Source organism: Trachemys scripta, chromosome 1 (genome assembly GCF_013100865.1).
Source record: "Trachemys scripta elegans isolate TJP31775 chromosome 1, CAS_Tse_1.0, whole genome shotgun sequence".
NCBI lineage: Eukaryota > Metazoa > Chordata > Testudines > Emydidae > Trachemys > Trachemys scripta.
The window spans coordinates 216,940,626-216,963,464 of NC_048298.1; the positions used below are offsets into that span (position 1 = coordinate 216,940,626).

The 22,839-nt window shown below is 40.6% G+C and overlaps 1 protein-coding gene across 8 annotated transcripts in view; it reads left to right on the forward strand.

Annotated features, from left to right (window-relative positions):
- Window positions 1-22,839, forward strand: part of MID1 (midline 1) — a 329,164-nt gene that overhangs the window by 291,950 nt on the left and 14,375 nt on the right. For all 8 annotated transcript variants that reach the window (XM_034757148.1, XM_034757128.1, XM_034757165.1 and 5 more), the window contains 3 exons: window positions 4,123-4,271; window positions 9,140-9,267; window positions 12,986-13,129. In XM_034757148.1, coding sequence (XP_034613039.1) covers window positions 4,123-4,271; window positions 9,140-9,267; window positions 12,986-13,129 — 421 coding nt within the window. The remainder of the gene's footprint in view (window positions 1-4,122; window positions 4,272-9,139; window positions 9,268-12,985; window positions 13,130-22,839) is intronic.

A 22,839-nucleotide genomic window follows, 5' to 3' on the forward strand; every position in this document is an offset into this window, starting at 1 on the left:
ACATCTTAGTTTTAGATCATTATTCTTGTTTCTTTTGGAGCATGGCATTTATTCTTTAGCTGCTAAAGTAGCTGGAAGAGTGAAACATAAAGTCTTCTTGTGTGGGAAAAGCTCAAACAAGGAATAAAGTCAAGGGCAGGTTAAATGGTTCACTTAGCTGTCAAGATATTCCAATTAACTTGAAATAAAAAAGGCTGTAGGCAAGAGCTGACTTCAACATGTTCGAAGACCATAGTTCCCATTCGTTATTTGACAGAGCTTGAAGTTCTTCATAATGTTAACAAAATACATCTCCCTTCAAGATGTAGTAAGCCAGCCTTCTGCATAATCTTCTTGTCTGTATTTCTGCGTACATTGAGACCAACCCTACTGCCGTCAAAGTTCATGGCAAACTTCCTATTCATTGGGAGCTGCCCATTATGCATATAGATTTCATCTTTAAAAGATCCTACACCAGCTTCTGATCTCAATTACACCAATGAAAACTTGTAGATTTCATTAGTTACTTTGGATTTTGTCCAGTGTAACTAGGATCAGACTCTGCCCCATTCTTTTTTCTGTTTAAAAAAAAAAATCAGACTTCTAATAACCCTGTAAATACTTGAAAAATATCTGGCTCCTTCCTAAAATCTGCATCACTTGCACGCTCTGGATTGTTTTGATGAGGCTCTTCATTACTGACAAAGTTGCTGCTGCTGATTTGTTTTTAAGAAATATTTTAAAACAAATATTAAAGACCTGTTTGTGCCTAGCCCCCTGCATGGGAATGTGAGGCCACAAGAAAGCCTCCAGAGGCCAAGCACAATGGGAGTCCTTGCACAATACTGGAAAAGTTTCTACCTGTTTTCCAACCATGATGCAACAGCTATACCAGTACTACCAACTGGTATAGACAGGGGTCAGGGATTTTTATCAACATGCCATGAAAACCTGCCCAAAGCTGCTGGAAAACAAGTACAAAATGTTCTAGTTTAGGTCTACCCAAGGAGCCCAGAGATAGAGTTACCACCTATATCTGCTAGCCTCTGCTAATGGGTCAAGGCAGGTCCTGTCCCTCCCTCCTTCGCACTGAGCAGCGAAGCCATCGAACAGAGTGCATGTTGCACCCTCTTTATCATCAGCTATTCAAAGGAGATCTAGGAGGTGTAATACTGCCAAACTCCCCTTTGGCCTGTGACTGTGGCTAGAGAGCTATGGACTCCAGACTGGAGCTCCAGCTGTTATAAGGATGAGGGCTCTGACATGGGACTGTAGCTATGTGCTACAGCTAGCCCTTAATGAACTGTTGTATACTTGTGTAATCACGTGAAGTGTACTTAACTGAATTAGGCATTTAAATGTCAAACAGATGAGATGTGTTAAGTATAGAGGACATTCCTGCAGTAGGGGAAGGGAGGTTCTTCCTTTCCAGATTTATCATCTATTGTTTATATAAAGAAGCTGAAAAATACTAGTTCAGACATTGGGCCTGCCAACCAGGAAAGTGTCCTCTGGTGCCTAAAGTGCATTGTGTAACATTTGTTCAGTTAATTACTTGGTTTGTTAATGAATACCACAGTAAAGAGTTGAACAAAACTTGCATGTTCAGGCAGTGAACGTGTCACTGCCTAGGGCAGTATATGCCGAAAACCTGTCTCTTCATGAACGCACACATAGAGCATGTCTTGCTCTGCACAGAACAATCATATGTACAGTATCTAAACAAATGGCTCCTTTCCTAGCTATCTACCTACCCTCGTACAGCGTGTTCATGAGAAATGATCAATTAAATGAGGGCTGGATTGTGCCCCTTTCCTCACATGAGTTACCTACTGGCTTCAGTGGGACTCCTCTTGTGAGTAAGTGCTCACCAATGTGAGTAATGGTTGTGCAATCTAGTCCTTAATGTTTTGCGAGGGCGGGGAGATGCTGTTTGGTAGATTATATCAATAGTGAATTATGCTGAAAGTATATTATGATCTTTTTTTCTTTGAAGAGCAGGTAACAAATGTTTGTTTCATTCAAATACTCAACAATAGTAGCAGCCAACCACTGTGAATATGCTGTATCAGTAGATCACATTAGGAACCAGCCAGAACATTAACATCTTCACAATTTGTACGTTTCTGTAGCAAATTATTTTCATTCATTGCTTGTATTTTGTGGGAAAACATCAATGTTAAAGATTTTCAGCCTTGTTCAAAACACTGACCTTGTCATAACTATAAAGGGAAGGGTAACAGCCCTCCTGTGTACAATACTATAAAATCCCTCCTGGCCAAAGACTCCAAAATCCTTTTACCTGTAAAGGGTTAAGAAGCTCAGGTAACCTGGCGGACACCTGACCCAAAGGACCAATAAGGGGACAAGATACTTTCAAATCTTGGTGGGGGGGAAGGATTTTGTTTGTGCTCTTTGTTTTGGTGGTGTTCGCTCTTGGGACTAAGAGGGACCAGACATCAGTCCAGGCTCTCCAAATCTTTTCTGAACAAGTCTCTCATATTTCAAACTTGTAAGTACAGCCAGGCAAGGCGTGGTAGTTTTATCTTTGTTTTCTCAGCTTGTAAATGTACCTTTTACTAGGGTGTTTACCTCTGTTTGCTGTAATTTTGAACTTAAGGCAGGGTGGGGTCCTCTGGGCTCTTTAAGTTTGATTACCCTGTAAAGTTATTTTCCATCCTGATTTTACAGAGATGATTTTTACCTTTTTCTTTAATTAAAAGCCTTCTTTTTAAGAACCTGATTGATTTTCCCTGTTTTTTAGATCCAAGGGGGTTGGATCTTGGAGTTGGTGGGAGAAAGGAGGGGGAATGGTTAATTTCTCCTTGTTTTAAGATCCAAGGGGTTTGTATTCACCAGGGAATTGGTGAAGAATCTCTCAAGGCTACCCAGGGAAGGGAATTAGCACATTGGGAGTGGTGGCAGTGGACCAGATCTAAGCTGTTAGTTAAGTTTAGAAGTTTTCATGCAGGCCCCCACATCTGTACCCTAAAGTTCAGAGTGGGGAAGGAGCCTTGACAGACCTTTTTTTAAAAATTTCCTAAAAGGAATATTTTATTTTTGCTTGTGGATTCAGTTGTCCTAAAACAAATTAATATGTACCCTCACCTCCACTCAGGATGCAGTCAATTATCTGGCAGCAGAACGAGCAACTACAATGTTTATTATTTAATTAATGAGACTCTTAGAGTTTGTTAACTTTAGTATACAATTATGATCTTTCTACTAATCCACTTAATCATTAATTTCCTGATTTTATACATAGCCAGGGCTTAATGTGCTTCTGAGGTCCAAAGTTATTACATTTCCTTCCTTTTTTCCCCTCCTGTTGGAACTATGTGGTGGTGGTGATGATGATTTTATAGAAATAGGAAGGATTCCCAGAGCTTTCAGGAATTAAGAGGCATCAGGAGCCAACATTGTCTCTAAAAGGCAGATTGATTGGTTCCCTCCCTAGCCTTCCAGCTAATGGTACTTTCCAGGACAATGTCATATCTTGTGTGGATCTCCTGACTGGCTACTTCCTTGCTACGTATAGCAGAAGCACAGTAAATTCTCCCTTTATAGCTGTGCTTCTGAGTAGCCAAAGTCATTCCACACAACAGGTTAGGATCTGAACAAACATATAATAAAATAAAAAGGATGAACATTTATTTATTGTTAGTAAACATGAACCAACCCCCTTAGTCAAGTTTTGTTTTCAGGTCACTTTTGTGTATACCAATTTGGGACTAAACGAAAAGTAATGAATTTTGTAAACTGCTCTTAACACATTTTTCATCACTTCAAGGAAATGGTTATCAAAATACCTTTTAGTTATCATGTAAGCAGAAAGTGCCAGGAAATGACGTTCTTGCTGAAGGAAAATTGGCTAGCTGTGCTTGTTTTGGCTCCCCTCTGTTGTTTCCAGTGTGGAAAAAGTTGAGGTAGAAAGAACAAATCAGTCCTCTTGTAAAATAGCCCATAGCTTTTACTTGGCTGATGTGGCCTATGAGTAAAGCAGGTTGAAAAGAGGCTCTTTCTCCTCAGTTAACCCACTGATGTTAACACCCCATTTGCACTATGGCCATGAGCACAAAGTGTAAACGCTAATGTGATTTGTGAGCATGTGGATATGACTATTTTCTTATGTTTTTGTTCAAGGTGGTGAGACTGAGAAAACTGGCTCAGCAGATTGCAAACTGCAAACAGTGCATTGAACGCTCTACGTCTCTCATCTCTCAGGCCGAACAGTCTCTGAAGGAGAATGATCATGCGCGCTTCCTGCAGACGGCTAAAAATATCACTGAGAGGTAAAGGCATGGACTGCTAGGGAATTTCCTCCTGGCAGATGCAAGAGCTTACAGTTAGGGTGGTTGATTGGTTATGATTGTCCTCTTGTCTTTCTTGTCTTGCTGTAGGTGCCTTCAAAGAATAAAGGGGGGCTGAATTGCTTTATTCTACACTAATGAACATTGGTATTGCCTTGAAATGTCAAGGGCCTTTCTATAATATTGAATCAAAACATATATTAAAAGAGGAAAGAGACATGAGGATGGAACTGTTTTAGGTATTGTTTCATCATCCATAGATGAAGAAGGTGGCATAGTTATACATGGAGATTGATAAATACTAATTGGTAGTTTGGCTATAAATACAGTTCTAATTAGAGCTGGCCAGAAACTGTGATTCCCCATTCTATGGGAAATTGCAAATTTAAAAGAAAAAAAAATCCGAAGTGGAAAGAAAAATGAACTTTCCTGAAGGATCGAAATTTCAAACTGTTTCTGAGGCTCCCTAAGCTGCCTAAAAACCCAGCAGCCCACCAGGTGAGGAACCAGGCAGCTTTCAGCCTGGGAGCCAGATAACTTGGGGAACCTGGAAACCAGCATTCCCAGGGCTTTTGAGCTGCTGAAGGCTGGGGAGCCTGGAAACCCAGGCTGCCAAGGAACAGGAAGCCTGTGAGCTCAGGAGCCAGGGCGCATAAGGCCTCAGGCTCCTGGCTTCCTATTCGCCTGCCAGCCATGCCACGAGAAGCGGAAGCCTGGGCTGCTGAAGAGCCACAAGCCTTGCAGACTGGGGTCCGGGGCAGCCAGCCAAGGAGCTTCGTGGGTGAGATGGCAGGAGATGAGACAGATTTTCAGTGGAAGCCTGCCTGGATTCTGCTGGAATTTCATTAAAATCTACATGTTCCCATGAAAATGTCTAATTAGGTGTCGATTCTCTATTGAGATGGGGGGGGAAGCAAAGTAGCTGTATCTATGATAATATGGAGTCTACAGTATAACGAAAAAAGAAGTGGAGCTCCTATTTGGAGCTTGTCTTTCTACTAATATTTACATCTTTGTCCAACTGTTTTTTGTTTTTTTGGGGGGGTATGGGGTCACTTTGTCTTCACATACAGCTAGTATAAGTGCTGGCCTAGTCTAAGTCATAAGGATCTGTGTTGTTATTTATTTTATTTTTTACTCTGCCTCTTTGAGACACCCTCTGCAGGTGACTGAAATCCCCAAACAACTCCTTTATCCCTCAGAGCTTTCTTTACTTCATCTCTGATATAAACCAGTGGCATACACTGGAGTGTTGGGCGTAGATTTGGAATGTCAGTTTATTCCTGAGTAAAAAATTAAGCCCAGAGCCTACAAAGACTATTACATGTCCTTAACTTTACATATTCTGAGTTAGTCCTATTGACATCAATGGATCTACACACCATGTTTAAATTTTACCATGTGTAATAGAATTCTCAGCCATGGAACCTAAATTTGATTTAAGGAACAGAAGGTCCTGTGGCACCTTTAAGACTAACAGAAGTATTGGGAGCATAAGCTTTCGTGGGTAAGAACCTCACTTCTTCAGATGCAAGTACTTGCATCCAATACTTGGAAGCTTATGCTTCCAATACTTCTGTTAGTCTTAAAGGTGCCATAGGACCCTCTGTGGCTTTTTACAGATTCAGACTAACACGGCTACCCCTCTGATACTTAAATTTGATTTGGCTGTGTTAGACCCACTTTTGGTGTTTACTTTATAGATCAGTTTCTGTCATCTTTACTTATGGTGAATTGTATTTTACACCATGAGCAGTCCTTTTGAAGTTAATGGGACCACTCCTGTAGTAATGTACAATTCAACATGAGTAAGGGTGTGGGAGTTTGTCTACTTCTCAATATTCTAGAGAATTAATCTTTGGACAGAAATATTTGCAGATACAATACATTTTCAGTGAGTGTTAGAATATTCACAGAAAATCCATTTTGAACTCAAACATTAATAGATTTGCTCCAGACCCATGATTGCAAGAGTTTCACTCATCTAGTCAGAGAACAGTAATAACACCATGTGATAGGTGTGTGCAGTCAAAATTAATCAATGCTTCTTGCATATTATAGACCTGTACCTATGACAAAATGTTCGTGAATAGAGCTGGTTGGAAATCCTATCACAAAACATTTTCATTGGAAAATGCCAGTTCATCAAACCTGAAATTACTTGTGAAATTTCACCAAATCATAGTCAATGTTCCAGTGGAACCCTGCCTGGTTCCCTGCCAGCTTGCCTGATTGGCTGCTGCGGAGACCCCTGATGCAGACTGCTCCTGGGCTGGGGACCCAAAGGCTTCCAGACTCCCCTGTCAACTGAGTCCCTGTGTTGCTCAGTTTCTGAATAGACAATCCTGGAGCAAGCCAGCCTGGGAGTCTGGAATGCCTGGGGTCCCTGACTCCAGAGTAATCCACATGGCAGGCTGCCCTGGAACCACAGATCTTGGGAACCCTTGCAGCTGCTGAGTGAAATTGACATTCTTGTGAGTTTCACCACTGCTAATAGCTAATAGCAATAGCAAGAATGTCAGTTGTAGTCAGCAGCCGTCACTCTGGGGAGTATATTTTGTTTCAGAAACACCATGTGTCGGTGTTTCCAAAAGAAAATGTAGGGATGGGTTTCTGAATCAAAACAAAACCACATTTCAAAACGTTAAAATTTCTCATGAGCCAGAAATCTGAGTTTAGGCCAGCTCTACTTGTGAACGCTCTACGGACCAATGAATAATTTCAAATAAGAATAAATCCGAGAAAATCATAAACTGCTCAGACAATTTACAAAGTGGAGGAAGAGGCTAAATTTGTTCAATAAATTATTCACCACAAATGATTCTCTCAGCTCTAGTGATGTGTAAAACGTTGCTTGCTGCTAGAGTATGCATGTAGTCACCTCTACAGGGCCCTGAGCTCCAGTGGCTAAAACTGATTTCTTAAAGTTATGTACACTGCATTTTTTCATGCACATATTTCAAAGGGAATGCAGTATAAAATTCTTTGCTGTGGGCACAGTGGGAAACCATGCTTACCACAGGAGTTTTTAGTTAGTGGGTTATTCATCCTGTTAATGAAATCCACTTCCTTTACATAAAGCCTTAGTAATCAGATGCTATATGAGTGAAGTGCTGGAGGGAGAGCTGGGGGAAGTGAAATCTACTTCTGAACCAGAAGGCCGTAAGTCTACAGCATGCCATTTGCTCATTAGGTTGTGGGGCACAAAATTCACCTAAAATGGATGTCATTACATGCGTAATACCTCCATTAGTCCAGCCTGTGCGGGGCCATAGTAGAGACCTTTTCAGTATAGGGTGTGTGGAGACACCCAGGAGCAGTTGCTGTGTTCACAAATGCACCTCTGTCCTTCCCAGCAACCCCAGTGTGGGGATTCTGGTACAGAAGGCCAGGTACAAAAATTTTGACCAACCCTAATGTAATATAAGGTCCAAAAGAAACCAATAAGTCTTTTTTTTCTTTAGGGATAGAAACATTAAGGCCAGATTGTTATTGACCCTTTAGTGAAAATGGGGAAGAGTGCAAGAAACTTCCCTACTGTATTCCAACACTTACACGTGCAGTCCCTACAATAGACCTCATCCACACTGACATAATTACCTGAGTGTCAGCCACAGTCTCAACAGAACCAATGATGAAGATGATTAACTGCAATTATAGAACAGGAGAAACCTCATTCAGCAAAGTTTCAGAAAACCATTCTTAAAATCCTGGTGAGATGGATGATCTAACTCATTTTTAATCCTTCCCATTGTACTTTTCCAAAGACCATGTGAAGCAAAAGGGATTCATGAAAATTAAAATTCTGAGGAATAGGAGGTCAGACTTTGATCTCTTGAGCCAGGTCTGCAGTGAAATTTTCTGTTTGGGGAAAAGGGTTCATCCGAGGAATGAAAATATTTTGATCTGTGCCTCATGAATGACAGACAAATGCAACTGATTGAAAGTTGTATAGCTGCCTCCAGATTGACACAATTAGTTGTTCCCTGCTGTAATAGCAGGAAGCTGAATCTGTTTGCTCAAACAGATGAGAATTCTCTCCTGAATTTTCTCTAAACATCACAATCCACTTACACTCCTGGTTCCCGCTGACATGTCTTTGAGATATCCGCCTGAAAAGTTCCAAGTGCAGCATCTATCTTAGACCTAATTTTCCTGAAAAAACTCGTCTACAGATGCATGACATTTACTGGAAAAATAAATACAATTTTTGATGTGAGCTAGGCAAGAAAGCATTTCAGGTTTGGAAAAACATTATTCTGCACGTTCATTTTACAACAAAAAGGCTAAGCATTTCAAGATAAAACATCCTGACGTCTGTTTGTTTAATTTTCACTCTGCACTTTTTGAAGCTAAAAATTATGTAACTTGTTTAACAACTGGGGGAGATGTGACAGTCTGAACTAAAACCACAATTTTTGAGACAGATGTGCGAAGGAATGCCTGGAGCAGGAAGCTGCTTAACAAGGCAGTGGTTGAGAGAGATACAGCATCTGTTCAGGGCTGTTTAATACACAGCAGACGCAAATAAAAATATTTCTAAGAAGAATTTTGTTCAACAGGAGAAGGAAAAAACCCTGCTTTTCCATTTTTTTAAAACCTATTGATGTTTGATCATAATTTTGTTAACGTTGTAGAGTAAAAAAGTTCAACATAGCAAAATGGGAGGCAGCCATGTAATGGGCTGACCCTGCGGACTTTGCTTACAGAAGTAAGAACTACAGGATAGAGCACTAAATCAATATGTTTTTTAAAATGGTTGTAAAAATGTGACAATTTTGGGTTGATGATTCTGATGATTCGGAGATGAATGTGAAAGCTACTGCATCCTTGTGTTTTTTCCATTATAGGGTCTCCATGGCTACTGCATCCTCCCAGGTGTTAATCCCTGAAATTAATCTCAATGATACTTTCGATACTTTTGCGCTTGATTTTACCAGGGAGAAAAAATTGCTGGAATGCCTCGATTATCTTACAGGTATTTTTTTAAACGATTAATTCACTTGTAAAATAGTATGGCCAGGATTGTCACTGTCCCATCCCCATTAGACTCCCTGCATGGATTATTCGTAACACAGGGGGAAGGGAAAGGAGTGAGGGACAAGAGTGAGGAGTAGGTGTAGTCTTGCCTCTGTCCCCTCCTCCCTGCCCAGTGCTCTGGCCAGCACAGTTAAGTGAACATGGAGGGGAAAATAAGTTGAGCCCAGTACATGATGTGCACTGATTCCCCCAACTCCACCCCGCGTTGGAGCAATGGGGAAGTAGGGACTGAATCCTGGCTCAGAATCATAATTTGTTCCCTGTTCTACCCCTAGGCCAGTGCTGCTGGGCACTGCCTTGTGTTCAAGGCAGATTACTGTTGCTGTTCAAGGCAGTTTATCTATATACTAGTAACCAGAAGCAATTCTAATAACCAGCACTAAGGAATCAGCAATGAGAGAAGTCTTTGTGTATCAACACATACAGTACACTTCACCCATGAAGTAGCTGAAGGAGCTGACAGTGTTCAGGGTTGTATAATGCGTGGCAACTTTTTTTCACTGCTATATGGGTTGATCCTACAGTTTTTACTTTCTCAAAGATTCCATCAAGTTAAATGGGAATTTTGCCTGAGTAAATCTGCAGGATTGGGCCCTTCCAAACAGATTGCGCAATCTACAATCACAGAATATTTAATCATTCACAAAGAAAAACAAATCGCTGAAATCAAGACTGTTCTCTTTTTGGTGCCAGAATTAGAACAATTCATTTCAGTTTAATTAATTGAAAAGAGAAAAAACATGGCAGCGACTCTAATTTTGGACAGCCTATAAGCAGCCATCACTAATAGTGAGAATGTGGAAATGAAAAACACACAGTATTGTTCAAAGAGCACTTAAAAATTTTGCCTCAGTTTTGATGGGATTTCACAAGGACATGCCATACGCCACCAGAGAAGGCACCCCAGTATTAATTCTGTCCCAGTTGGGATGCCAGCATTCAACTACCCCCTTCCTCAAATTCAACCTGCAATAGACCAGACTTCTTCTTGTCCCTTCTGCACAGTTCTGTGAAATGACACACACTCAGGTTTGGGGGAACAACATAATAGGTCTGTTTAGCTAGACATTTTTAATCTAACATTTTCATTATTTGGCTATACAGTCAAGAATGGCCTAGCTACCCATGTCTTTACCAGATTAGTCTTTCATACTAATAATGTGTGGCTCAAATTGCAAAATACAAACAGGAAATCCAAACTGTCTGAGTACAAAATTCAATCTACCTAGATTTCTCGTATCTCATACATGAGTATTAAAATAAAGAAATTATATATACGTCAGTAGTCCTATATGCTTGGCTATTCTGTATTATAATTTGAAACCTTGAAGGCCAGAATTTACTCCCTTTCCTCATTATGAGTAGTATCTTAGTTGATGAGGAGTTTCACTGAAAACAATGGAGCTATTTGTGAAATGAAGTTCTATTCACAATGATGAAATGTTGCAAACTCTAGCCCTTTATAAACCATTTCTATTCCATTGTGTTTCCTCATTCATGATGTTCTGAAATAGTTAATTTTTTTTAAGATAAATTGGTACTTGGATTACCAATTAAAGAAAATTGCCCCTATTACATTTGCCACTGGTGAATAAGCAACTTATAAAGATGTATCTATTTCATTGCTTTATAGACCAAAAGCCCTGGGGGCTACAGGTCCAAGGATGGATTTTGCATTCAGACATCTAAATTTATTTGAAAGATGTGGAAAGCCACTTTCAGGCTAGGAGCTCCCCTCACATCTTGAGGAATTCCATGTATACTATTGTAGTCTAGTTGGTTCATGAAATAAGTAATGCTCCAGAAACATCACCTATATTCTAGTTTCAGGGAAGTCTAGGTACATAGGAGGTGCATCGGATAAAATCCTCCCACTCTGTCTCAAATCCTCCCTCTATTCTGTGATTTTAGAGCATGAATATCTGTATTCTTCAGTGGGAACCCCTATGTGTGCACAAAAAGAGAAAATTCACAGTGGTGTTTTCAAAAGGGATGAAGGGAATTAGCCACTCAATCCCTGTTGAAATTCATTGGGAATTGGGTGCCTCAATCTCTTAGACTCCTCCTCCCTTAGGTTTTATAATAGTTACCATTTAACTATCAATGATAGTAACTATCATCTTCCCTTAAATTATTATTAATTATTTGTGCTATGGTACTGCCTAGAAGCCTCAACTGGGATTGGGATCCTATTGCACTAGGCATGTAAGAGAACAAAATTACAAGTATTTCAGTGTATTACAACCCCACAGAATTGGATCCCCAGCCTAGATACAAAGATCAGTTTATTTCCTTTTAATCATATTTTTCTAAACTGAAGGAACGGCACTATATGGAGGAGGAAGAATAGGATACAATAGCGTTTAAAAAAACATGTCCAGTAAGTTATTCTGATAGAAAGTCAGGTATTTCTAAAAGCCATGAATGTCAACCTCTAATATTTCAAAGAGAACTCAGGGTAGCAACACTGAAATAGACTCTCTCACAATATAGCGTCAGTTAATATACACTATCTAAATTGCATCAATATCCCTTTCAGAGAATTGTTTTCTTTTTCTTTTGCTTATATTCCCATTCTGGAATGAATGTTCTTATTTTCATCCCTTTTTGTTAATACCCATATGTCCCAAGGGTTCCTCGGTTTGGAAAAAAATGCGCTGACAAGCTTCTGTGCTACAATATTTAGAGCAGCACAAATCATTGCCTCTTTTACATAAATGAAAAATGCTGTTTGGAACAAAGTCTACCTCTTTAATCCTTGCATAACACATAAATAAAATAGAAGCTTTAAAATATAAACATTTAATAGCAAAATACAACTTTAAAATGTTATGTTAAAATAAAGTTGCTGGGAAAGGAACAATAGACTCTTCTATTGTGATTTTTTTTAAAGTCCTCATGACAGTCTGAGAAATGCAGCAAAAAACATGTGTAGACCATTTTTTCCTTTACTTTTGATTCAGGTGCAATTGGGTCATTTTTGTACAACCTTCTGTGTGAGTCATTAGTACCACTGACCTCATTGCGGCTATTCATATTAAAGCTACTTGGATGTGAAAGGATTTTTAAGATTTGCCCCCAGGGAGGGTGGGAATTTTATGACAGGAATTCCTGGAGACTGATTTTTAAACTACCCATCTAAGGGCCACATCATCTGTTTTTAAGAACTTCCTATTGACATTAGCAAGAAGTTGGCATCCTGAGGGCCCTTCCAACCCTACATTTCTAAGGGTACGTCTATACTTACCTCCGGGTCCAGCGGTAAGCAATCGATCTTCTGGGTTCGATTTATCGTGTCTTGTCTAGACGTGATAAATCGATCCTGGAAGTGCTTGCCGTCGACGCCGGTACTCCTGCTCTGCGAGAGGAGTACGCGGAGTCAACGGGGGAGCCTGCCTGCCGTGTCTGGACCCACGTAAGTTCGAACTAAGGTACTTCAATTTCAGCTACGTTATTCACGTAGCTGAAGTTGTGTATCTTAGTTCGAAGTGGGGGGTTAGTGTGCACCAGGCCTAAGTTCTGCCTAAAAATCTGTGGTACAATATGGCCATAAAATCCCATCTAAAAATTGCACATTAATCTCAGAGGTGAAAGGGAAAGTACCCTACTAAGTCAGTCAGCTCCTTCCCCTAACAGTTGTTCTTGGTTTTTCACAGCTCCTAACCCTCCAACCATTAGAGAAGAGCTCTGTACAGCTTCTTACGACACAATCACTGTCCACTGGACGTCAGATGATGAGTTCAGTGTGGTCTCATATGAGCTGCAATATACTATCTTTACTGGACAAGCTAATGTAGTTAGTAAGTATAAATCTTCTAATTTTCTGTTTTGTTTAATTGTGAGTTTCAGCAAATTACATGCCTTCAAATATAAATATATACAGAAGTCAAGAAGAAAAGGGGAAAAAAACATAATTCCTATACATTTTTATTGTTCTGTTTCTATATTTAAAGTCCAATGACTATAATGATTTTGAGAGGATTTTCAAATTCAAAACTTGTGTGGCTTGAATTCCTTATATGTGTACGTTTGCTAGGAGTGTAGTAGGGTGGGAGTTTAAAAAACAATAATAGATTCCTAATGGTACAAATACAATCCATCTCATAAGAGCTAAGCAGTATTCATAACTGTTTAGACTATTTCTATGATTTTAAGTGAGTTTAAAATGTATGTACTGTAGTTATAAATTCTGAGCAGTGGTATTGCCAGTATAAGCAAAGCCAGATGGCCAGGGCCAGATTTTCTAAAACACTTAGCACCCGATAGCTCCCATTGAAACACTTATGATGAGAATTTCGAAAAGAACTCATTACCCAATAAAACTGTACTCATTTGAAAATCTGATTTCTTTAGATTAAGTCCTTGATCTGCCAAAACAGTTAAGTATTGCTTAAAGTTAAGCAAGTAGTGCTATTGATTTAAATGGGATTATTCATGTGCTTGAAGGTAAGATTTGGTCAAAGACTCTTCAAGTGCTTATGTTCAAAAGCACCTATGTGACTAAGCCACTTTTGAAAGTAGGCTCCTAAGTCTCATTGACTTTCAGTTAGACCCATGCTCCTAAGTGACTTAGGTTCTTTTGAAAAAAATTTACTCTTAGGGATCAAAATAAAGGTTTTTCCTACCAACTTCCACTGTCTATAGTGCTACAGAAAGTAGGGGTTCATTTCAGTGTGAAGCTTCTCTCAGTGTATTAAAGTCAAAGGGAGTAAACATCAGTGGGAAAAACTATTGACTTGGTGATTTTATTTGACTCAGTTTTTATAATTACACTAACCCTTGCATTGTCCTATATAACTTATAGTAGAACATTTTCCTTTGCCTTGATACTAGGAGTTTTATGAAAAACCAAATTTAATTTTTTGTTCCTTATGGGTTAACTTGTTTCTAGGCAACTATTCTACCAGTAATTAACCCCCTAATTTTTATTACTGTAAATTACTAAAATAGGTCCAAATCCGCAAAGAAACATAGATACTTAAAGCCCAGATTTTTGGAAGAGGACGCTGCCTGCCATATACCTGTAGTCCAGTGATTCGGGTACTTGCCCAGGATGAGGAAAATCCTGGTTCAAGCTCCCTACTGTCTATTGAAGAGAAGGACTGTGAACAGGGTTCTCCCACGTTTCAATGGAGTGTCCTAGGCACTGAACTATAGTGGCAGTCAGTCTCTCTCTCTCTCTGGCCCAGTGCATATTTAATTATTTATACAGAATGGAACGGCTTCAACAAGAGTGACCGAGAAAGCCCCACATCAGAATAACCCATAGTTCAGAGTTTAGAGCACTCACCTGGGAGACCCTAGAGAGAATCCCTTCTCCCCTTCAGGCAGGATAGAAAATTGAACTGGGGTCCCCCACATCCCAGGTGAGTACCATAATTGCATGGCTAAATGTAATATAGGCAGCGGTGAAAGTAACTTAAAGGACTTACCAGTACGCCGAAGTCCTGAGTGGGGGTGTGACCTCAACTGGAAGAGGCGGGGCCTTTAAATCAAGATTTAAAGGCTCCAGGGTAGGCGGCAGGAGCCCTGGGCCCTTTAAAGCACCGCCCGAGCCCAGCTGCCTGAACCCTAGGGCTCGGGAGGCTCCAGCTGCTGCAGGGAGCCCTGGGCCCTTTAAAGTGCCAGCCTGGGGAAGCCGGACTGGTCCAGCACGGTGTACCGGCCCTTGCCGGTACACAGTACTGGCTTACTTTCACCTCTGAATATGGGAGGCCTTGTCTTTCTTTTCCCATCTGTTTTGTGTGGAGTCTGGCAGGCACCTAAGCTGCCTGACTCCAAGAAAGGGGGTTCTGGCTGTGGATCACAAGTAGAGAGAGTTGCTTCCCTGCAGCCTGGACTTAGGCACCAATCTCTGTGAGATGGGTGGAGCATAGGACACCCCTCTGTCATCGGCATCTCCCATTGGCTAGTGTAGGCTGCTCCTTACCTAACATGCTGGCTTTTGTGTGTCCCATTCTTAGGCACCTATCTCTCCCCAGCCATGTTATAGGGATCACAGGTGCCTAACTCTGGCTTTGTGGGGTCCCATGATTTTTCCCCATCTGTATAATGGAAATAATAATACCAGGCTGATGAATTGAGAGGATGAATAGTCATAAATGTTTTGAGATGCTTTGATGAAAGTTAGTACTGTGTCTAAGTGCAATTCCCGCTTTTAATACCTGGGAAAGAGGTGTGGTCTAAACACAGGCTTGGAAGCCTGAGATCTAATCCAGGTTCTAGCACTGATGCCTGTGGCCATGGTCAAGCACCACACACTCACCACCTTAGTTCCTATGGCTTTAAAATGGGGTGAGCATTTACTATCCCCTCTAAATGGTTTGTCTGAGGATTACTTAGCTGGAGTCTGCAAAGTGGTCTGAAGATGAGTGCTATCACAGGATAGAGCATCATTTTGTAAATAGGAATGCTGGAATATTGAAAGCACATGCTTGTCAAATACTTGAGTGAACCCTGCATTTAGTATTTCACTCGTACGCTTAATTCTTGTCAATAGCCTCTAAATTCTTAATAGAGCTGAGTAGAAAGGCCATGTAAACTTCAATATACACTTGTACACCCTGGTTAACTGATGGATTTAATGTAATAAAGGCTTAAGAGTACTCCAAAGGAATTAGAGCAAGGCAGACAACAGAAAGAAAAGATTCTCTGATTAATCACTAACAAGCAGACAGAACTGTGCAACAATGCAGTGTGCTGCTTATTCTCTGACCCATTTTCATACATGGTATTACGCCTAACAGAAGGCATATTGTGGGGTAAAGAGAGCATGTCAGCTGCAGAACATTAGGGATGGGTTTGATGTCAAATGTAAATGACGGCAGAAGTGATTGCAATTTCTGCACCTTTGTAATCTGAGGCTTTCTGTTCCTTGTTTACTAGTGAATAAACAACAACGTATCTCCTTTTAAGGCTATGTTGTAGGCCTCACACGTAGAGGTGAGAGCTTTGATCTACAAAACAAGTATTAATGGGGTTTTGAAGTTGTAATATGGTAATTTTTTGGAATTGCAGTGTGAAATGCTCAGTGTATGCTATGAAATTGAATTATCGCACTTGCTGTTTTCCATACATAATAGCATTAAAGCATCAAATAAAAATTAATGAATCAAATAAACATCTTCAGAGGGCTATTTATAAAATGTGTTTTATATATTTCAAACAAATGAAGATATGTTGTGGCAATATGTTGGACCTAATTATCCTATTTCACCAGTTTTACATAATTGAAACTCCATTGACTTCAGTGGACTTCCTCTCTTGATTTATACCAGTGGAAATCAGAATCAGTCCCGTGTTCTTTAAAGAAACTGATTTCCCAAAATGTTTATGGCTTCTTCAGGTCTCTCTCAAGATGAAAAATGGGTGGCTGTTTCTTTTAATTTTACTTCCATCTGTAAGCCATGGAACTGTAAAGTTTTATTTTAAGTCATAAAAAATGTATAAACATTGTTTTACTTCTTGTAAAGCTTCCTTTTTTCTCTCCGAGATAAAGTCCTGTGCCTCATAGTGGATATGCCATTTCCTTCTTGCAAATACCAATTCCAAGGGGAGAATCCCTACAAGTCTGCCCTGATTTCTTTGATGTAAACCTCTATAACATGATTAGGTCCAACTTCTAACCATACTCAGAGATTTGTCCACCAGCCTCCTGTTTTTACCCAGAGTGCTCTTGAGTGGGTTTTTTTGCTTCATGTAGATCATACTGTTTGTCCTTTAGTGGAGTTGAATCTTCCTGTTTTTATATTTGACTTTCCAAGAATGCAGTTGAAATTCTGGAGTGTTAACCTCTTGAATTTTGAAATAAAGGGTATATTCAATGGAACCCTCTTACAGTGAATTATTTTTCCCAGAACAGTTTAGTATGAGAGGAAGTTTGCTGTTGTTGGGTTTGCAGTCTTCACGTTGCAATGTACTAAAACAAATTATTCTATTTTCATATAATGGAGTTCCAGTAAAAGGTGGTTTCCCTATATTTGTGGCATTTACATACTGCCGCATAGTAAAAGGCATTCTTCACTTCTTTCCCACCCATCCCCAAACAATGCATGCAGTGGCTGCTGTTACTGCAGGTTACCTCCTGCAGAGAGTGTCTATCCATTTCTATCCATGTATTAGTCAGGAGGAAGTAGCTAGAGTACTGTATCAGGCCAATATGCTTCTTTCCCCAGAGGCTTTGTGAATTACTTTGGATACGTAGCCACACATTCTACTTATGTAAGTTGTTATTTTGGAATCCATTTCTTAGAACTGCATAGCCAGATTTGCTGCACGTTCCTGTCTTTACTACATTTCCCTCAGCAAAAGCATACGTTATTAAGAGGTTATTATGAATTCAGCAAGAAAAACAAACCTAAGCTTTACTGATGCATTTTGTGTCCAACATAATAAATTATAATATCTTTTATTAACTGATAAATGTGGAGGTTAAAATTTGATCCAGGCCCTATTTAATACAGGAAAGATTATTTCCAAATGCGGCCAAATTGCTTGGCTACCAAAGACCTGGCAGCACTGTTTCTATAACAGTGTAGAACTTTAAATTAAGCAGCTTTTTACTACAGTAGTTATTCTCAGAGCTAATATTATCTGAGGAGCTGTTTGCACATTAGCATCTCTGAGAAGTAGCTAATCATCTGTAATCTAAATACTGTAAATGCCTTTTTATAATTAATGTGTACTTGTACTAGTTGCTTTGCCTGCAGTATAATTTTTTTATTCCTTTTAAATCATGTGAAACATAAATCATGTAAAAAAACCTAGTACTTTTTTAACATCATGGAATTGCTTTAGTACACTACTGTAAAGGTCAGCTTTTAACTCTCTCTCTTCGCTGTATGCAACACAATGTGTTTTTGAACAGCACTCATGGCTCTGTCTCTAAGGGTACGTCTTCGCTACCCGCCGTATCGGCGGGTAGTAATCGATTTATCCAGGATCGATATATCGCGTCTCGTTAAGACACGATATATCGATCCCCGAACGCGCTCACCGTCGACTCCGGAACTCCACCAGAGCGAGTGGTGGTAGCGCAGTCGACGGGGGAGCCACGGCCGTCGATCTCGCGCCGTCTGGACCCCAGGTAATTCGAGCCAAGATACTTCGACTTCAGCTATGCGAATAGCTGAAGTTGCATATCTTGGATCCATCCCCCCGCAGTGTAGACCAGCCCTTAGACCAAATACAGGAGCCAAGAGATTAATTCTGTTACTCCTGGTCATTGAGAGAATCAGGCTTGTTATATATATTTAAAGATACAGCATAAGGTGAAAATCTACCCTGAGTTACATGGCTACAACCCCCATGACTTCCATCATAGAGGGGGAGGGATAGCTCAGTGGTTTGAGCATTGGCCTGCTAAACCCAGAGTTGTGAGTTCAGTCCTTGAGGGGGCCACTTGGGGGATCTGGGGCAAAATCAGTACTTGGTCCTGCTACTGAAGACAGGGGGCTGGACTCTATGACCTTTCAAGGTCCCTTCCAGTTCTAGGAGATGGGATATCTCCATTAATTATTATTATTATCCCACAAAGAGAGAGGAAAGATGGCCATGTGGTTAATGTACTGGACTGGAATTCAGGAGATCTGTATTCAATTCTCAGCCCAGTCATAGACTTTCCGTGTGACTTTGGTCATCTTAGATCCCCTTCTGTAAAATGCGGAAAATAATACTTCCTTTGTCTAGTTAGACTGTTTTCTCTCTTGGACAGTTTACACTCCTAGGGGCAGGGTCCATGGATCCAATTGCAGGATCAGAGCCTAATCTAAAACCATATGCTGGGTTACATGGTACATTTAGGGCCTGATTCTCATTTATTCCCACTTTAAGGCCTTTTACGCTGCCTGAACAATGTAAAGAGACCTTAGTGTAAATTAGAATTAAGTCTTTTAGTCTGAGATTTTCAAAAGTGCCTTAGGGGGCTAAGTACCCAACTCCCACTGAAATTCAATAGAGGCTGGGTGCTTGTCTTCCTGGGGCACTTACTGTCTGAGCTGTTTCAGTGTATTTTGAATTCAAATTCCTTGGGGGCACAGATTATGTTTTCCTCTTTTTTTTGTAAGAGTATTGAACACATTGCTAGAACGTAACAAATTATTTATTGTTGTTATTCTCACTGTTTGTTTATTATGGCACTGATCACCCAAAGAATGGTGGGAGAATAGAATTTTTAATCTTTAGGTTAGGTAAACTGTTGGACCTAAAGAAATTGCAAGGATAAAATTTTCAATAGTTAACTCGATTGAAAGCAACAGGACTTTCTTTGAAATTACTGAGAACTATGAAATTATGCAAATTTTACTGTCTCTTCATATAGTTCTTAAACTGATTAAAAGAGATTTCCTATATTCTAAAGAAAAATTCCATAGTGCTTTCTCAGTGAATATCTCTTTAATGTACAATAGCCAATGTGCCAAATGTGGGACAAAAACAGGAAAACCTCAGACTGTTAAAACAGTGTTCAAAGATCATATTGCTTAGGAAAAATTGTTATGTATTTAGCAGAAATTCTGTCTATATTAATTTCATCCATGTGGGAATGTGGAGGGGAAGGGTTATATATCTGTCACCTTCTCCCACTGTCATTGCTCCACTGATGTGAGTTGGTAATAAATTTATTGAAATAAAGCATTTTTAAACAATTAAAATTCTTGGGAGATTAGATAACCTTCCTGTGACTTATGTGTTCCTGGTGTAGTTTAAAAAGAGAAGTGTTTTGTTAAAACAGTGTAAATTTTAGTAGCATTTACACATTGGGATTTTTCCCGTCTGGTTTTTTTTTTTAAAGTGCGTCAGCAACCAACTCTGGGGAAATAGCTTTACAAATTATTACTCCAGATTGTAGAAAACTTAATTATTTTTTTTCAGTGAAAACTCACACATCCTGCATGGGCATCACTGTACTGACAGCACCATTTCAGGATGTAATTTAAATTCCCTAAATTCTTCTATGATACGTACATTGTTTTACCACCTGCAGGAGACTTAATCTTAATGTTTAAAGCCCTAGATTTCTGAAACAAGAAACCTGAATCTACAAACAATATGTGCACATGCTGTGATTAGGAGCAGTCGTGTCTCTCAGCTGCTTCTTCTATGCCTGTGCATAAAGCTTAATGGTGCTGCTGTGGCATTTAAACCATTGGCCATGGTAGGGAGTCAAGGATGCACACAGTCCTAGTAGCAACTCCTAGAGGCCTGGAAAATGTTCACACAATCAGGTTGCTCAGTTGGCTGATCATTCCTAATTCTCTTCTTCCCCTTTTCCCAGCTAACTGGGGTTAGGGTGACCAGACGTCCCGATTTTATCAGGACAGTCCCGATTTTAGGGGACTTGTCCCGCGTCCTGACCTTACATTGGTTGGGACGCACTTTGTCCCGATATAACCCTAATATTCTATGGTTCTATGGTTCTATGGATATCGGGGGACCATCTGGTGGACAACGCAAGCCGGCACTGCCAGCGCCACTCACCTCTTCTTCCTGGGCCCTGAGGCAGCTCAGCTGAACTCCTAGCGCCTGCCTGCCCACCGGCCGGAGCCTGCAGAGTGCTGCAGCCCCACTCCCCAGGCATGCACAGAGACGGCAAGGAGGTCTCCACTGTGTGCTGCAGGGGCGGGGGGGCTTGTAGGCACCGGCAGCGAGCCTCCCGATCTTCCCCCCAACACACACCCCGACCTGACCCGAGCAACCTTAGGAGCCAGAGGGACAGGACCTGCCTGCTGGATGCTCCCTGGGAGCTGCTCCAGGTAAGGCTAGCACTGTCTGGGACTCACCTGGCCCCCTGGCAGGTCCCTCTGTTCCCCGCCCCCCTGCGTCCCGATATTTGACCTCTGTCATCTGGTCACCCTAACTGGGGTCAGGATGCCGGATCAGTCTTTTCCAGACTTGCCTCTCCAACACTTGTTCCATATTCTCCTCCGTTCCTAATTTTCTCCATTTCATAAAAGAAGTGGTTATTCTATTATGTCTGCCCCTGGAATAGAGTGGGGGACTAAACAAAATATTCTCTCATAAGTAATAGTTTTATATGGCTCTTGCTGGTTGTCTGTATTTGTTTTAGATCATTTTATAATTGCAGTTGGGGGACATCATCATAACTTTACTTTTTCAGCTTTTGGGGCCAACTAGGAGTTTGGTCATGTGACAGCCCTCCAAGGATAATCATCAGGGCCTCCATTCAGGAAAGCATCCCTATTCAAATGAAATGTAAACATGTGTTTATATGGATAGACTTAACCACGTGTTTAAGTAACCTCCTGAATGGGCCACTGATGATTGTCCTTGGGGGCCTGCCACATGACCAAACAAAGCTTTGACCCAAAAACATTCTATTTAGAAATATTCTGTTTTATATCAATAGACACAGGCTGCAGAAGTTTTCTCAGTGACTCTCTAGTAGCAAGATATCCTGATGCCTTAGAGTGGTGTAGTTATGCCAACATCCTGGAATCTAATGTTCAGATTGTTAAATAATTTAATAACTAATATGTACATATAGTTAATTTTATAGCTAATATGGAACATATGTAAATCTAGAGGGTGAAAACCCATAACAAACATATCTGCGTTTTTTACAGTTCCTCACACGCCTGTTTGAATACAGGTTATAGGCTGACTTTATTGAGATCATTTAAACTTCCTCCTCCTCTGATTGATTACATCCAGTTTAATGTTGTCGAAAAGTTCCAAGGCAAGCTAGAAAAATGTACTTTACTTGGCGAGTTCTAGGGATTGAGACCGAGCTCAGATTTCCAGGTCATTTAATAAATGGCAATTACTGTATCAAGAAAACTAACACAGTACCGAGGAGCATAACTCTCACTACCACTGCCTACCTAACGTGGGCCTGGAAGGCTGGGGGGCCTACCCAGCACTAAGGGTTGGAGCTTGCGGTGATGAGCTGAGTCAGTGGGAGCAGAAGGTGCTCTGCACTATCCAGGACGTGTGCAGCGCTTTGCAGGATCAGACCCTAGAAGCAGTTGAAAAATAAGTGAATGGATCTGGTGGCCATTCATGGCCTTATCCTGTGGGGCTCTGAGTCCATCCTGTGAACTGAATGCCTTCCATCCCCAGTCACTTAACAGCCACCGACCGTGTTCCTCACTGTGGTGGGGGTGTTCAGCCCCATACTGGATCCCTCCCTACATCAGTTTTAAAAAGCAGCTCTATACAGCCCAGTGTAACAGCCCGAGCCTGCCAAATGTCAAACCCTGTATTTTTCCAGTGCTTGATGTGGAGTCTCTGATTGCAGAATGCTCTGAAACCATGACTTGAAGGGATTCTTTTTAAAAAAACCAAAACTGTCCTCATGTTGAGCAGATTTGTTCCTATAGAATAGAGCTAAAATAATGAATGTGCTGGTGATGACTGAGGCCCCAATTCAGGAAAGCACTTAATTACAAGCTGAAATCCATCCTTGAGTCCCAATGGGTCGTAACGGCTGAATAGTAATGCTTTCCTGAATCAAGGCATGAGCTTGCGAGGTTGAAAAACTTATTATTGTGGA